Genomic DNA, 18,606 nt, shown 5'->3' on the forward strand with positions numbered 1-18,606 from the left:
AAATAGAAAACATTTCTTCAGCCCCCGTGATGAAATGTTTTCTACCAAAAAAGTGTACTTTTTTGAAAAACTCTCAGTGAAAAAGACTCTTGTTTGGAAGGATAAGAAAAATGGTAAAGATTTTTCTATTTTGTATCACTTTCAAATGTGTCTCTAAGATCATTTTTTCTTGAAACTAGCACTGTTAACTGGTTGGGTGCTCCACCTGTCATAGTGTACCCAAACCTGCCCAAATAACAAATTGTCCGGCTTGAGTTTTGCGGGGTCACAAAAATGAAATCTCAAGCACAGATTGGCATTATTTCATAAGCTTGTTTTTAATTAAAAATAAATATAAAACACTAAGATCGAGTTGGATATCTGGCAAAAAAACTGAGACGGGTTGGGTACAAACGGACGGATTCGACACTAATATTATTTGAGACTGGCACTTTTGATGCTAATACCTGAATTTTATAATCAGGTCAGGTTAGACACCTGATACAAACCCGATCCCTAATTGAAGTCACAGTGGTGGCACTCACATGGGGTTTTAATATAATATGTAAAGAGGGGACAAGGAGGTGACATTTTTAAGCAGGTTTCTTGACAACCAAGAAAAAACCTTCCTCTCCCAACCCACCCATCCACAATTCAACCCCCCTGGTTCACAGTTTTATTAATAGTCCAACTTATAATTATTCTGACTACATTTAATTGTCATTCCAGTCATTCATTGATGGTCAGCACCGAGTTGTGGTTGGTGATAACTTTCATCCTTATCATCTTTAACATCCCCGAGGAACCGCTTTACGTGAAGAAAAGAGTATCACGTTTCCCATTGGGGTGGCCCAATTTTGTCCCACGCGAAGAGAGCTCTAAGTGGGGGTCTCAACATGAAGAGAGAGAGCGTGCTGTGTGTTCTCCCTCAAATATAAATTATTGTATTCCTGTGTAAAAAGGAATATTTTGAGACTTGGGATAATTCATATGCCAATGTCACCTACAGTGTTGTGAGAGGCGTATGCCTCAGAGGCGAGGCGCACGCTCAAGGTACTGAGGCGTTGCTGTGATGCGCCCCTCATCAACCTCCGACCAGTTGTGACCACCAACCACCTGAGTTGCTGTGCTGCAGCTGCTGCTCAGTCTTCTCCGACCACCGGACGACCGACATATCCCTCGCTTCCGTACCTGCTGGGCGGGTGGTCCTTCTCTTACTGCCTCCCCTCCCACCGCTTCACTTTCATTCCAGTTGTGAGAGGTGTACGCCTCAGTACCTGAGGCGTACGCCTCAGAGGCGAAGCGCAGGCTCAACGCCTCGCTTCGCCTCATCGCATTTAACAACCTTGGTCACCTATGACAATTTTATAATAAAATAACATATAAAAAAGGTAAATATGCGTTTGACAAAAATGTTTTTTTATAAAATAGATATCTGTTTGACGAAAATGTTTTTTTATAAATAGTTTTGCATATTTTTGCGATTCTTATCATTGCTTGAATCAAAGCTCATCAGCTTTTTCAAGGGGACAGTGCTTGAGCTGAAGTTTGTGAAGCATATTCTCAAGAGTCTACCATTGTTAGAGTCTCTAAGAATCAACCTCAATCTGAGAAAAATAGTGCAGTGGGCTGTCATTACTAATGAGCTTATTTGCCTAGATAGGATGTATCATCAGCTACACATAGAATCGCTTTGCAGTAGAAAATGAACTCGACGATGAACGATATAGATGTTTTTGTGATCTTTTCTGTAAAAATAAAAGTCTCTAAAAGATATATGTTTGACAGAAATATCCTCCCATAAATAGCTTTTCACATTCCTGCGAGTCCACATTTATGCGACTCTACGTTTTAGATCATCCTTTGACAACACACTCTCTGATCTGATTTCTACTGTAAATCGTTACTCTCTGATCTGATTTTTACTGTAAATTGCTACTCTCTGATTTGATTTTCATTATAAATCCCTACTATCTGATCTCATTTTTACTGTATATCGCTACTCTCTGATCTTATTTTCACTGTAAATCGCTACTCTTTGATCTTATTTTTACTGTAAATCACTACTCCCTGATCTGATTTCTACTGTAAATCGTTAGTTTCTGATCTGATTTCTATTGTAAATCGTTACTCTCTGATCTGATCTCTGTTGTAAATCACTACTATCTGATCTAATCTCTGTTGTAAATCAGTGCTTTATGTCTTCTCAGTTCGATGTTGTCACCATTATCTCTTATGTAAATCGTTGTTCTTTGTCTACTTAGTTTGACACTTGCATCCTGGTATCATGATGAACAATAGACAAAATGCTGATTCTTCTGTTAGTTCAACTATTTTTCACGAGCAAACGATGACAAAGGGTGCTCCAACGACAGCAGACGATAACAAAGAGTGCTCCAACGACAGCAGATGATGCCAAAGCGTGCGCCATCAAAGGAAGCTCCTGTTACAGCAGATAGTGTATTGTCAAAGGGTGATCTGAAATGTTTAAGGCAAAATATTGTGAGTTCCTGTTATAACAGAAAAGTTTACTGCTTAGGGCGAAAACATAACATTTAGACTTTATAGAGTTAAGATCATCCTCTCTTTTCTGGATGAAGGACATTTTGTCCTTTTCTAGAATCATCATTTTATGGCGAGAATGACGAGAAAGGGTACTCAAGTATTTGCAACCGCACCGAACTCTTATGCTAACTGATGTCGACACACACAGGGATACGAGCCCCACATGCTTACATACGTGGCACGCTCATTCAGACTCCTGAAGATGCACCTGCATGTTCGGGGAAAACATATAACCTGCTTCGCAACATAAAACTCTCTCCCTATATGACAAATGTTCTTTGACTGAAACAAAGTTGCATCCCCAATCTTTAGCCCCTCTTGTCACATGGATACGAGTACGGATGCATAGCGTGGTATAACTATAGTTGATTTAACACTAAGCATATTTTTTATTTTTTAATACTTAAGAAACATGACACAATATAAAGGAAAAATACAAAAAAAATAACACAACCGTATCATATGTGTATACATGTATATTTGTATTAGAAAGAACCCAAAACCAAGAGCACGAAGCCTTGAAACATTAACATTGGTTAAACACGCTTCCAGTCGTATTGAGGCGCTGACCTTTGTAAGCAAGCAATTTTAAAACCTAGGGTGGTGTGATATACAGAGAGAGAAACCCGAAACAGTGTTATCGGTCTAACGTTCGCCGCGCACATGGATCAGCGGCAGGTTTGACATTTACCATCGGTCGCGCCGATAAATGTTGTGCTAAATGTCGCTAATTCACTTAGATGAAAGTGTTTCGCCCGTTCGTTCTTACCGGTTTTCCTATATATGTATATATATATGCACTTCACTCTTACTTTGAATTAAAATATATATATATATATATATATATATATATATAATATGCTAATATGCTTTCGAAAGATATGATTTAATACTAGACTTTCGTGATAATGGTTAAAAAAAATACCTATTTTCCATAAAAAAACACTATTTTATATTGAATATTCAACGCCGATTGTCTCAAGTGAATTAACCACGGCGCCCCCGTCTGGATACACACTGGTACCTTTCACTTTTTTATGACTTTGTTGAAGTACCCACCGTTTGTTCAAATCATCGCTCTGTTTTTCTTGTTCCCTTTATTCGCCCTCAAATTTTATCAATGACCAAGATCTTCTTCTTTCATGTAATCAACGGTCAAGATGTTTTGGAGATCCTCTATATACATGTAGCACATGAAGTTCCTCTGGATCAATTAACAGCATTGCCGAAGCTGCCGCTCGTGTCATGGCTTCTCGTTTCGCCACCATCCTCTTCTTCTTCCACCTCCTTTTCCATGGATACTATGTCTTCTTCGCCGCTGCGGCGACGCTCCAGCCGAGGGCTCTTGTCCTTCCGGTCACCAAAGATGCGACGACTCAGCTGTACGTGACCACATTGCAGCACAAAACCCCGCTCATGCCCGATAAATTCGTCGTCGACCTTGGCTCGGCCTTCCTCTGGGTTTACTGCGATGAAGGCTACGAGTCCACCACCTACCGCCCCATCCAGTGCGGCGCGCCGGCCTGCACCTTAGCCCGGGCTCAAGATTGCAACACGCTGGTATGCCTCGAGCCGCGACCCAGGCCGGGCTGCACCAACCACACCTGCAGCGCCTTGGTGGGAAACACTGTCTTAACGATGGCCCCCGTCTTTACGTACGGATTACTCTCCGACGACGTGATCGTACTCCGGCGCACAGACGGCAAAACCGCCGGACCAACGGTCACCGTGCCGCGTTTCATCTTCATGTGCGGTGCGAATATCCTCCTACAAGGCCTACCCGCCGGAAGCAGGGGCATGCTCGGGTTAGGCCGAGGAGGGGTGAGTGCGCCGAACCAATTAGCGACCGCGTTCGGGTTCAGGAAGAAACTCGCCATCTGTTTGTCGCCGTCGACTTCGACTCCGGGAGTGGTCTTCTTCGGGGACGGCCCTTACATGCTGCTCCCCGACGTCGACGTATCGAAGCCGATCGCTTATACTAAGCTTTTAAGCAATCCAACCACCACATCCCGCAACGGCCAGATCGTGGTCGAGCCGACGGTCGAGTACTTCGTGAAGGTGACGTCCATCGCGGTGAACGGAAAGGCGGTTCCGGCGAACGCGACGCTGCTCGAGACAAGCAACGGGAGCGGCGGGACGAAGATCAGCACGGTGGACGCGCACACGAGGCTCGAGAGCTCGATCTACGCCGCGCTCGAGGCGGCCTTCGTGAGGGAAGCGGCGGCCAGAGGGATCGTGAGGGTGGCCGCTGCGGTGTGGCCGTACGGGGCGTGCTTCAGCACCGAGAACGTGACAAGCACGCAGGTCGGGTGGGCGGTGCCGGAGATCGAGATTCGATTCCAGGGGACGAGCGTCGGGTGGAAGGTCTTCGGGTCCAACTCCATGGTGGACGTGGGGAACGGGGTCATGTGCCTGGGGTTCGTGGACGCAGGGCTCAACCCCACGGCGTCGATCGTGATCGGAGGGCGCCTGTTGGAGAACCATCTGCTGCAGTTCGATCTGGTTCGTTCAACCATGGGCTTCAGCCCCAACCTCTTGCTCCGCCAGACAACCTGCTCCGGCTTCAATTTCCCCTCCTCTCGGTAGAATGTAGATCCCATTAGTCTCTATGTCACAAGGACACGCCCAGCATAAACATTAATGGGTGTCCTTCTATGTACGACTCGGCATAGGATTCGCTGTCGGCATGCCCCTGGTGGGGGTAGGTTTCTGTATCTAAAATCTAAATCGAGATAAAAAGAAAATTCTGAGGCTTTCACGTGGCAACATGAATGTGGGGATGGGAGTGGACCGGTGTGGGAAAACTGGGGCCCGCCTTGTTTAAATCAGAAGAAATAAAATAGAGATGGACACGAGGATGGAGGTTAAAATCAAAACCCTTGCGAGGATGAAGGTGGGTATCGACTTATACTTTTTTTTTTTTCGCCCGGCCCCATCCCTATCTCCAATCTTTCACCTTGCCCTGCCTTGACCCGTCCCCCATTTTTCTTTAGAGATGGCAGTGGACCAAGAGAAAATGGGGCCCTTCCCACGTTGCCCCGTTTGAACTGGGGATGGAGGTTAAATTCAAGACCCGAGCGAGAGATTTTGAGATGGGACAAAAAATAGAGACCTAGTTCCTCGGCCCAGCCCGAGTTCACTGCCATCCCTACATGACGAATGTTCATAAAGTATATAGCTGGTTAAATCTTTGGTTGACAACAATAATTTCATCATTTGAGTATGTTGTTAGCCATGGTAAAGATTCTTGGTCATTAAGTTTTTTATTACTTAACTCATCAATCATCATAGATGACTTTACTTTAATATTTTTTAATTATTTTTTATTGTATAAAAATTCATTGAACTATAACATATTTAACTACATATCATTAGTAGAAAAAATCAATTCTATTGACCAATAAATGATTATATAGCTTACATAACATACCAAGAATTTGACTTTTCAATTATCATTTTTGCATCATTTGCATTTGTCAATAATTGTTACATGTCATATGTGCCTTGATCTTTTCCTATTGTTTGATAGTCACCTTCATCCGACACAATATAGTTATAATCATTATTCGATTCTCCGTTGTTTACATGATCTCTGTTACCATTAATTGATTGTTTATATGTATAAACTAAACTATAAGACATTATATTTATCTTTTCATTTGATTGCACGAATGCATCATACATTTTTAAATTTTATAATTAACTATAAAAATAATAACACCTATATTTCAAGCATAGATTATACAATTCAACAACTTATACCTTGTTATGTCATTTACATTGAAAGGCTAGATTGTTATGTCAATAGTACTGATTTGATGATATAACTGCATATTCTCTATACATATCTTTTGATCATGTATAATATTAATTGTTTGTGCAAGTTGTTCATTGCATGCACGTATGCCATCTGCATGCCCTTTAAGTAAATATTACAAACATTTATATTGCCAACAATTTTTAAAAAGTAATGCTTGCCTCATGATTGTTCTTAATAGATATTGCCTGCTATCTAATTTGGCCACATATCCACCCTAATCTATTAGATGCAAATAGGCAGAATTTGGATAGTAGTCACTAGTCAGATGCGAACTTGAAGCTGTATCCATATTGGCCCAGATCTGTGCATGCCCCTTTTCATCTCAAAATTTGATCTCTTTGGGGATCAGCCCAATCCAACCCGAACCGAAGTCCATTAGTGCTTCACAGGCCTGTCTCTAAGAATGCAAACACCATTAGTGCTTCACAGGCCTGTCCTTAGAGATGCAAACAGACTGGATCTAGTATGACACTTTTATGATTTTTTGGCTATCCCGACCTGATCACCCGATCGATATCCGACTTTCCAATATATTTATTGGATCCGGACAGATCTGTTTGCATCCCAACCTTGACCTACTGAAATCCCTACTTGATTCAGGTCATATTGGCCTCTGGTCCTGAACCATGCCCGTTTACTACTCAGGCCAGGCTAGTGCAGAGGAGTACCCGGCTTCAAATTCCATGGCAACCAAAATGCATGACGCAAATGTTTTTATTTTCTTCTGACACTGAATTCAATTATGGTTAATCTGTTTAATTAGATATTAATGATGATGATTCTAGATAACGGCAATTAGAATTTATAAGGCCAAATATTGGCTACCCTAGTGTACCGTACTCTCTAGTAGAGGCTGTTTGCTTGTTCTTTCACATCTTGTTGATTTTTTTTTTTGTGAACCACTGGCACCCATGTGCAAGTTCACAACTCAAAACAAAACTATGGTGGTTAATATGGATGCAAACGGTTTGGATCCGGAACAGCTAAATACATTAGGGAGTTGGATCCGAAGCAACTAAAATTTGCAAATCCTCCACCCTGGGGCCTGGATCAATACATAAAATATCCAATTAAGTCATATGCTTATTGGATCCACATTCAGTAATGATGTGTTTGTTTGGATCCGGAACAGCTAAATACATTAGGGAGTTGGATCCGAAGCAACTAAAATTTGCAAATCCTCCACCCTGGATCAATACATAAAATATCCAATTAAGTCATATGCTTATTGGATCCACATTCAGTAATGATGTGTTTGAATACCACAGGTTTCTAGTAGAGATATGTGGACATGCGGATCAAGACTCAAGAGGTGGAACCCATGCATTGATCTCGCCTACATGCAGCTCTCTCTCTCTCTCTCTGCGTGTGTGTGGGAAACGAGATCAGCTGCAAATGGCTGGGCTCATGCTCGGCTCATAAAGAAGTTGTTGGCACTCGCGAAATAGGCTTGGCAACCCGAGCATGAACAATGAATGTTCGGCTCAACTTGGTTTAGTGTAGACTTTTCATTAGTAATAAATATAGTTTGCATATATTTTATATCACAGAGAATAGATGGTTGAAGTATTTGGCTTGCAAGAAATAAGTTTAGAATTTACATCCTATTGTTTACTTTTTTAAAATTTGTGTTTATTTTTTGTAAATGAGCAAGTTAGGTCTTTGCTTGACAGTTTTAGGGTGCGTTTGAATGGTGGACGCATGTGGACAGGACGGGCCAGGATGTCCATGCACATTCATGAACAAGACAGGACACACTGTCCTGCTCTATCCACGCAAAAAACAAAACAAATTTTTTTTTTTTTGGGTTCGAGAGTGTTTGTCCACCACTGTTCTGTTAGTGGGGCATGGAGCAGTGACAGACGCTAAATAAGCTTGCGCGCAAACGCTCATGAGGCCCACGCCTGCTGTCAGGCACGGCGATTCAAATGCGCCCTTAGAGTTCAAATTCTATTATTTTTTAGTTATAAACAAAACAGCTCAAGCTTGGCTCATCTAACTCGGCTCATCTAGCTCGGCTCATCAGAAGAACGAACCAAGCTTGAACACCATGGTTTATTTCATCTGAATTTGAATCAAAATCTTATTTGTCCATATTCAATTGAGTAGGATTCAGTAAGTAGGGGTCAATGAGTCGGGTTTGACACTTACAAAGCCTTATAGGGTCAAGGTTTGGTAATAAAGAAGGCCCAATTAGAATCTAGGTCGAACTCAAAACGTCTGATTAATATATGGAGGCGGGTATAGTTTGTGAAATTTCATATCAAAACCAGGTATGACTTGAGTTTCGATTAAGATGTGTGATTTTTCAATTTAAAAAAGTAAAAAAATATTATTTCATTGGGTCTAGTTCATGTAATTCTTACAAGTCCCAAGTATGTTTTTTCTTATAGTAAATCTAATTGGACCTTGGTCTAGATCCGGTACCAGCACCTAGATCTGGGTTTAAACTTTCTTGGATCCAAACCAGATCCGACCCTACCCCTATCAGTAATGCCTACATTCCAACCCAAACCGATCCCTTTATGACCGATTTACGGACACTAGCAGAAACATTTTCTTACAAAAGGCCGGTCAGGCCGTTCATCGGTGTGATGAACGGCAACCAAAAGACCCTGAACCTTTTGGCGTTGCTCGAGCCGTCCATGGATACGTGGGCCCATTCCAATGTGATTGCACCTGATCCCACCCTCATGATGAACGGCTTCCGAACAGAGTACCTCAGACCTGATGGTTCCTTTAAACCCTGATCTCTCTTTACTCTTAAACCCTAGCAGCAGCAGAAGAAGTAGAAGAAGAAGAAAAAGAGGTATTTTGTGTGTCAATACTCATCTTCTCCCGTGCTTTTCTAGACAAATTAGGGTGTTTTCTTCGCATCAAATTTCGAGGGCATTAGGGTTCTTGCATATCGCGATCAGAACTCATGAAAAGAGGCGAATATAGCGAGATTTCCTCCTATTATTATGAATTCTCCACTGACTTTTCTTCTTCTTCTTCTCTTGAAGACGCGGTGATCGAGTCTAGGGATGGCACGCATGCGATCGGTAATTTCATCCTTTGCATGCCCGCTCATGTTTTGGAAGGTTCATTCCTTTGCTTAATTTCTATTTTTGGGAAAATTTGGTGCAGAGGAAGAAGCAGAAGGTTTACATGAAACCCGTGGTGAAGGTGAAGCAGCCGGCCGTCGATCACGTCACCGGCGACAAAATCCCGAAGAGTTTCGTGTTCTCGAGAGGGAAACTCCCCCATTCGCTCAAGCAGCTGGAGTTCGATCTCCGGAAGCTCATGTCGCCCCATACCGCCCTTAAATTGAAGGTAAGAACTCCCCCCTTCTTGTTTGAGTGTCGATGCCCGCTGTTTTTTTGGGTGTTGATTCGATGTAAATCGTGTTTTTTGGTTGTTGGTCCATGAGATAAAACTGATTGCTCGCGATTCAGTTACGAAAGAATTTAGTTGTTTGTTTGCACCGTTGGGAGATTATCAAGAATGGATCGTTGTTGCCGGTTTTCATTGTTGTTTTTTATTGCTAATGGACATAAAGAGTGTTTTTTTTTTTTTTTGCATTCTCATTTTGTTGTTCTCCTTTACTGAATGAAATATCGCAGTTTGAAGTTTACTTTTCGATTTTTGATGTATGCTTGAGAAGGTAAGTTCCCTTTGTTGCGAAGATTATCAGTGCTTCGTCCAAATTAAGAACTTCTTAAACAATTGTTTTCCAGATTCTCTATTGATAGATAAACGTACGTTCACGGTCTGCACTTGGTCAATGATTTCGAGATGTTTTATCAGCATTACAAGAAATGCTAATTTTGATCATCGTGACAGTTGCATCAATTCTTAGGTTCTTGATGCATAAATGCTAGAGCAAATATATGTTTCTAATAGGTGGCGTACAGGAGCTGCTAAGGGCAGGCTAGCTTCTCTAAGCTCTGCAAATTGTAGGTTCTGTTTTACACTTCTATTCATGTGAATGGTGTCGGGGGCAAACTAGCTTCTCTAAGTTGCTAAGGAATGACAAATTTGAAGGGAGCATATGAGTAACATACAGAGACCAGGTTGATAGTTTCCATCATGTTGATTGAATCATAACACGCACTTCATGTCTTCATATCTTCATGTACTTCATTCTTGGCAACATGGTCATCTATATTTTTAATTGACAATGTATAACCTTAAATTAATGAACAAATTCTCTTCTAGGATCACATATGTTTAGTGCATTTCCAACATATTATGAAATGTGCAGCTACATATGTCGGTGGAAACCATTATTCACATCTCCTGCATATGCCTTACCGTTTTGGGTTTCTTCCATTCCACGTTTGCTTGCCCACTAATATCCCACATGTTAACTCTTTGAATACGATATTCATATCTATAGATCTTCCCTTTGGCAAAAATGCTTGTTGATGAGAGTGAACATTTAAAAAGGTTGAGGGTAAAAATTCTTGAGGTATGAAGTTGGTGCATATTCTTTGTGTTTTCAAGGGTCATCCATGGCCAGTGATATTTTTTTGCTAGTCGATTGAGTTCTCATGTTGGTATTCTCGCTTTCTTCTGATCATATATGGAAGTGATAGAGACAGCATGCGCAATGCTGTTTGTTTGGTTGTTTACCAATGGACTAGATGGTGGTAATAAGAGTCTTTCTGTCACCAGCTCAGGGTGTGTGGCACCATTTTTGGGTGAAGCATCATTTCATTGGTTAGTCTATTTTGACTAATCTGCTATGTGCTAAATCCGATCAGATACTAGTCCCTTTGAAAGTGCCTTTTTGTCCTCCCCCGTTCGTCGGTAAACCTGGAAATTCTTCTTATCTTGTCAACTGTGTTATTTGCCGAACTGATGTCTAACATCTGTATGGTTTTGATATGACAGTGGGTATTGATATTATTATGACTTTTCTTTTACTGAATAAGATTGTAACTTATTTCTGAAGTTTTCTTCGTTTTTCTGATATGCTAATAATCAGTTCATTTCCTGTCTTTCAGGAAAAAAAGCGGAATAATCTGAACGACTTTTTGAACGTTGCGGGGCCTCTAGGTGTCACTCATTTCCTGATATTGTCAAAGACAGAAAGTTCACCCTATTTAAGGGTGGCAAGGACTCCTCAGGGGCCAACTCTATCATTCAAAGTGCATGAGTACTCACTGGCATCTGATGTGGCCCAGTCACAAGCTCGACCACGATGTCCACAAGATCTTTTCAGGAATCCTCCTCTGGTTGGCTTCTACTAAAATACAATGATTGAAGAATCAAAATTCCTGCCACTTGCTAATGTCTTTGTGTGATATCTCTCTATATAGTTGAATGTCTTACACATGCATGCGTGTTTGTGTGAAATATTTGATGTGTTAGGAAACATTTTGCACATTGTATTTCTTGTCGTAACTGTTTCTGGAATTGATTCGGTGCTTATTTGGTTTATTTCTGGCAGATTGTCCTTTCTGGTTTTGGCACAGGGGATCAACATCTGAAGCTCGTTACAATTATGTTTCAGAATATATTTCCATCTATTGACATTAATACTGTTAGTAGTGCTAATACAGCCATTTCAAATGATTTTCATTTGCTTAAAATTTGGATGGTTCTACTTTTCCTTCATCTTGTTTTCCTCTGATAGTCCTTTTTTCTGCTTTATTGGAAATTTCAGGTCAAGCTCTCTTCATGTCAGCGAATTGTCTTGCTCAATTACAATAAAGAGACCAAGCTCATTGACTTCCGTCACTACTCTATTAGATTACAGCCTGTTGGAGTCTCCCGCAGGATTAGAAAATTTGTGCAGAATCGTCAAGCACCTGATATGAGAAATCTTCAGGATGTTAGCGACTTTGTTACCAAGTATGTATTATTCTTGAATAGTAGTTCTTATCTGAATGATGTGTATCCTTCCAACATTTGTTATCCTTGGCACTTGTTTAAGATAATGAGCTACCTGATAGTTGTTCCTAGCGTGGAAACTTCCCCGCTGGTTGTGTTTTTTCTTTTTGCGACAAGTGCTCTTGGCTGTGTATATATATTATCTTCTCTGGCTATATGAAGGGTAGTTATGCCTGCTTTCCCCACTGGACTCTTTGGGTACATGTCTGGCTTTCTATCAGAGCCAAGTTCTTGGTCATTTTTGTTTTGTTAGTAAATATTTTTGGCTTTATTCCCTATTGTCAATTCTTTCGGAATAGGCAGTGGTGGGTTATTTGATGTTTTTCTTGTCATATTTGTTTTAGTGCATTGTTTGTCACAAACATTTGAGAAATCCATGTTGCGAGTCATTCATTTTTTTATTTTTTGTGCAGTTTCAATCAAAATTGTCTGTCTTCTATGTCACATGGGTGCGGGTGCAGGGGTGCGGCACTTTCAAAAAACTTGGGTGCGGGGGTGCGGAAAAAAAATATATATATATATATATATATAAAATCCAAAAGTTGGACATAAATGACCCCGAGTGCATTGACTGCACCCAGGGTCAGGTTGACCGCATCGGGTGCGGGTGCGACGTGGGTGCAGCACCTAGTTGAAGAGTCCCTGTGACATAGTCTGTCTTGCATTATATTTAAACAGTTGCAACTTTGAGGAGATAGATTCACATGTCCCAGTGTCTTTTCTTGTTTTACATACTAATTTTGCTTCTTGAATGCCTTCTTTTTACTAAATCTTGAAACCCTGGCCTTTGATTTCTTGATACAGAACTTTCTTGGGTTGAGGTAGTGTTGAGAATGTTAAATAGTTCACTATAAATGCAATTCGGCTGATGGTTAATTGTAATCTTCACCGTTGACAAACAGTTATTTTCTTTTACTATATGTGAAGGGCTGGATATGGATCAGAAAGTGAAGCAGAAGATGAATCAGCTGCAGTGAGTTTGCCAACTGATCTTGGCAGAGTGAACAGGGCATCTACGAAAAGTGCTGTGAAACTTCAAGAGCTTGGACCTCGAATGACCCTGCAAATACATAAAGTGGAGGAGGGGTTGTGCTCTGGTGGCGTCATATTCAGTGAATATGGTAAAGATATTCTATTCATTGCTAAATATGCAACTGACTCTTTTTAAATGTCGATGGTATTACAGGCAAGATGACCTAGATGCAATAGTGATAAAAATTCAAAATGTCTTCACTTAATTGATTTTCCCCACCATAAGCTTCCTAATCTTCATGCTGGTTTACTAAAAGTTCTTTTGAAGACTATTATTTTCATCTTCCATCTAAGCTGCTGCCGTGTATAAATATTTGATGGTGTGAGTAGATAGGATTGCCTTGATTCAACTGTGTACAAATACCGATGGTGTGATAGGTTAAGAAAACCCAGATAAGTAGTAGAAAAAAATTCAAAGATGTTTTAGAAGAATGCATGGCATTCTGATCTTTTGGGTTTTCAGTAGTTTAAGGTGTACCATAGGATTGTTGCATGCATCTGATCAGGTTTTGGAAGAAACTCAGTTAGTGAATTGAGTGTCCAAAAGGGGTTTGGGAACCTGATTATTCCAGAGATGCTTGTATTTCCGATTTTGGTGATGATCCATGAGCAGAATTGTGACAAATATGTAGTTTTATTGAGGGGAAATTCAGAACAAGGAAAATCTGAAATCATTCTGTGACTTTCTTTTCTCCCTTTTCTTTAATGGCTACATTGCTTCTTTTTTCTCTTCATTTCTCTGTGAATATGCTCTTACGGGTTGTTACTTGTTACTTGTTGAACATCTCTTGCCTCGTGCCTTAGCGTGTTATCTCTCTGTTGCTTGTACAGGTAATGCAAGTAAAGAAAAAACTGGTGGCGAGTAATGCTTCTCCAGAGTTTGTTTTAACCTGTGAAGATCCATCTCTCTAACTTCAATTGCTTTGACGTTGCAAGAGCCATCTTTTTGGTTATAAGTTGAGAAATTATCTTCAGTGACAGGCCAGTTGGGCTTAGGACTCCATCTGGTAAACCATTGGACCCTGGCAGCAGTCATAGCGCCACAGCCTCGTGGTGGTTAAAGTCAAGTCTCTTGGCAAATTTTGGCATTCTAATTGCTGTTTTTTTCTTACACATTTTTTATGATTGTTCAGGAACTGTTCTTTGAGCATGACTGTAGAAGTAATATTTTTAATATTTTCCAGATTTTGAAGGTGCAAATCAAATTAAACCGTACAATGTTTGACACAATCTCTTTATGTATGTATATGTACAATGCACAACCGTTTGTGTGTCTTAACAACATGCACAATTGGTTTTGGGACATTATGTGCCCCTCATAATGGTTTATTTGTAATTCTTTTGTTGGACTTGTTTGTTATTTGCTTGAAAATACTTTTAAAACTTGAAAACTTAATGACAAGTTTATTCTTCCTTTAAAACATCTACCCTTTCCCTAACCTCTCTCCAAAACCTCTACCCTTTCCCTAACCTCTATCTCTTTCATTCAATGGCTGCCCATCCATGATTGTATACCCACCAGAAAATCATCGGAACACGATTTGGCGTGATACTTTCTACTGTCCGACCTGGTTTTACAGTCTCTGCAGCAAATGATTTTCTGCAAATGATGTGCTTTTGTGAGGAATGTTTTGAAGTTGCCTTTAGTAGTTCTATCAAAATCAAAGTCTCTTTATTTCAAAAACTAGCAATCATGTAGCTAGATTAGGTATCTATCCAATACGGTATAATTGATAAGGATTGAATGATCTGCCATAATTTTCAGCGTATGGTAGGTGTGCTTGTTGTATCAGGTAACATGAAGGATGACATGAACTCTGGTTTCTCTTCTGCTACTAGAAAATTGTTCACGGCCACAACAAAAACTTTGTAGGCTATTGACCCATGTTTCAGGTGTTGAGAAAGTCGCCACAAATGATGAGAATAGGAGGGTTAAGATGATGTCTTTTTACATTTTTCTGTGCATGAAAATGGGTAGAAAAGGATGCATCTTGTGCATATCTGTGGCTTGTGCTCCCACACTGCCTCTAGCATTTTTACTGGATTTAGTCGGATGTTTGGCAATGACAGAAATGGAAAAAATTGTTCATTCTAAGGGTGATCTATATCTCAAAGTATAAAAGTAGTAGCAGGGAGCTCATTAAATTTCTGTTTGTCAGACAAATAGATGGTTTAGTTTGAATCTTAAAAGGTCTATGATGGAATTAGCATTTTGCTTTTGCAGTTTACAAGTTCAATACAATGTAAATAGCCAATTTTCAGAAGGATGGTGGGTGATACATGGCACATGCCGCCATTCACACTCAATGGAAGATAAGGGGATGGTAAACCCTGAGCTGTCAAACTCCAGATGATAGAGCTCCTTATTTTTAAGTTTTAACCACCAAGCAAGCTCTTACACGTAGGCCATAGATTGGTTATTCTTACATGTAGGCCATAGATTGGTTTTGAAACTTGACAAACGCCCACCATGTGCTCCAATCTAACCTATCTAATTCACCTGTAGTCTCTTTTCTTTCGGGGTCCCTAGGATCTGAAAGAAATGGTATGTTGAACTGATAGGTGCTATATGATTAATTTAATACAGTATTTTGCAACCCAACTACTCATGAATTATGACACAGTGAGATAGAGCCTTTGATTTTATTCAAGTAATTTCCATTCCATACTTTGGAGCTGACTGCTCGTGAATTATGGCACACACAAAAAGCCTTTTGAGTTTCTGCAAGTTCTTGGTTGCAAGTTACAGTTCAATTCAGTACTTTGGAACCTACTGTTCTTGAATTATGACACAGTCGAGAAAAAAATCTTGAGTTTATTGAAGTTACTTATCCATCTGATTCTGATAATTGTTTTTTAATTCACTCATGCACATTCCTGCACAGATACATAGTGCTGCAATTTTAGACTTGGAAAATATGTGTTCTAACTTTCACCACTTAATGGTACTCGATTTTCTTTTTGCCTATAAAGTCCATTATTTGATATATGAGAATAGATTTTCCATACTGAGTTCCATTGAAACAACAGGAAACCTCCATTCAGACTATTTGTGTTCTACCTTTTTTAATATTAAATTCAGCCTACTAATTCCTTTTCAACATATCCTAACTTTACCTTTTTTTTCTCCTAGTCCTCAACCTGAAATTTTGACACATAACAGCTATTGAATTTCAAAATTTGCAACTCGTTGGATTGTAGAGACCTAGTGGTAATCACTAGTCAACCAACATGGTGAGGGTGAAGTTGTAATTAAACTATACTTTTAGGAATTGGAGAAGAGATGTATGTCTTCTCCATTTTTAAACACAGAAAATATGATGCGCTACATGAGCCCATATCGGCTATAACTACCTTTCTTGTTTGACCACATAGAAGAGAAACAGTTCTCTCCTTTTTCTTCTCAGAAGATTGAAGCAATCCATTAATCAAATAACCCTTTCAGGCTGCCCTCACCAACAATTTATCCTGTATGTTATGGCAAAAAATCAACCACGTAAAAGCAATGTTGCATTTAAAATGGCCACCTAGAATATGCATTTGTATGCTTATTTTGTCAGACCGATCTGAGACCTCTCGAGTCTGAGTTTGTAGGTATTATTTTTTTGATAGAAGAATGCAAAGTGAGCATAGTAAAACCATGACTAATATAGCATCAAGTTTCATAAATTCAAAGTTCTTAAAGGCTACACCATTCATCAATATCATAAGTTCAATAAAATAAAAACAAAAAGTAATGTTTCATCTCCATCAAGCTGCCTAAGGACACCTGTCGAAACAGTGGCAACTTTGGTCGATCTTGGATCAATCACCTGGAACCTACAATTGTAACTACAACTCAGTAAAAAATATTTATAAATAACCAAAGATTTTAATTTACAACTTTAGTGGTCTCTAAGCCCCTAGTGTTAGTTTAGTTTTTCACATTACATAACACATGTTTGTTTCTTTTAAATTCTCTCATTAATCATTTTAAAACTCATAAGCTAGCACCCACTCGATGCTAACTACTGCACTAAATTGGTTATACCGATAATAACTTATTTTAGATGTAGCAACCTATTTAGAATATCCCAATTCTATAGTGTCAAACTATAAACTACTCTTTGTGCTCCCACGAAAGTCATGAGACATTGCTGAAATAAGACATGTCGATAGCTAGTCAGAGATTCAGACTAAAGAGGTATCTATGCTTTCCAAGGTTCGTGGTTCATGCTACATCCTAGTGTGCCTATAGTCCCAATATTTGTGTGAAACATAGTCCCTAAGATGTATTTAACAACTCATTGCTTTTTCATATGAACTACCTCGAGTTTACTATTTTCTTTGTAACTTAAGTTTTTCAAGTTCTTCCTAGGGTTCTGATATTCATCAAAAGATCTAAGCATGCAGACGATATAGTGACACTATATCAATAAATCATCGGCAGCCCACATTTATGGTGACTTTCACTCTGACGGCCATTAGGCAACCCTTTCCATCTGTCACATCTTCCAAGATTTATAGGGTTAAGTCTAGCATGCTAAGTTGACTTAATCTTCTTGTAAACTGACTAAAAGAAGGAACTTCAAGGACTTTACTTAAGTACTCAATTTTGTTTTCATGCATGTATTCTACATTCTCTGTATGTACTTTTGTTTAAAATATCATAACTCTTTAACATGCAATTTGTATTGAGAACTTATAAATACATGAAATCATTCTTGGCATTACAATAAACTCATATGCATTCATTTTCTTTCTCATGTAACATGAAACATATTCTAAAATGCAATTATATCAAATACAAGATACATCTATGTTCTCAAACATATATAATTTTATGTAAGCTAACTCATACAAATAACAAACAGACTGTGTATTATTAACTAAACATGTTTATAATATCCCTTAACTCAAAATGCAGATACTGAACTTCTAACCTACAGTTGAATCACTTATTGAGGTATTTGGATCTGTTCAGTACATAAAACTTTCTTAATTATCAAACCAACATTTCTCATAATTTGTAAAATTATCAAATTACTTTTCTTCAGGAAGGTTTATCAATATTCATTTTTGTGTTGTGTATTTGATTATGAAAACAAGACAGTCATATTCCTTTTTGTATCCTGGATCCAACACACCAAGATTCATCCAGTTTCAAGCTTAGAGTGAAGGGTTATACCTAGATTATTGACATGGGCAAAATGGTTATTTCACTTATCGAATGGGTCTGGATCCGTCCAATCTAAACTTCTCACTGACCTAACCCATCACTTGTTTGGTCTAAGTTTAATCTGAAGCTAAACCCTCCTGATTCAGTTCTAGATTTCTTAACTTGGATTCAA

At 39.4% G+C, this 18,606-nt stretch overlaps 1 protein-coding gene and 1 pseudogene across 1 annotated transcript; both read left to right on the top strand.

The window, feature by feature from the left end:
* The first annotated feature begins 3,789 nt into the window (after window positions 1-3,789).
* LOC149813690 (putative aspartic proteinase GIP2 pseudogene) lies at window positions 3,790-5,130 on the top strand (annotated as a pseudogene).
* Window positions 5,131-9,141: 4,011 nt separating this feature from the next.
* Window positions 9,142-14,612, top strand: LOC149813691 (peter Pan-like protein). Its single transcript, XM_089991763.1, has 8 exons — window positions 9,142-9,173; window positions 9,370-9,408; window positions 9,494-9,679; window positions 11,356-11,586; window positions 11,802-11,894; window positions 12,018-12,205; window positions 13,172-13,365; window positions 14,108-14,612. Exons 2-8 carry the CDS (start codon window positions 9,391-9,393, stop codon window positions 14,140-14,142), a joined length of 945 nt encoding a protein of 314 aa, XP_089847889.1. The 5' UTR covers window positions 9,142-9,173; window positions 9,370-9,390; the 3' UTR covers window positions 14,143-14,612.
* The last annotated feature ends 3,994 nt before the right edge of the window (window positions 14,613-18,606 follow it).

This window comes from Nuphar pumila, chromosome 16 (genome assembly GCF_984573655.1).
Source record: "Nuphar pumila chromosome 16, dmNupPumi1.hap1.1, whole genome shotgun sequence".
NCBI lineage: Eukaryota > Viridiplantae > Streptophyta > Magnoliopsida > Nymphaeales > Nymphaeaceae > Nuphar > Nuphar pumila.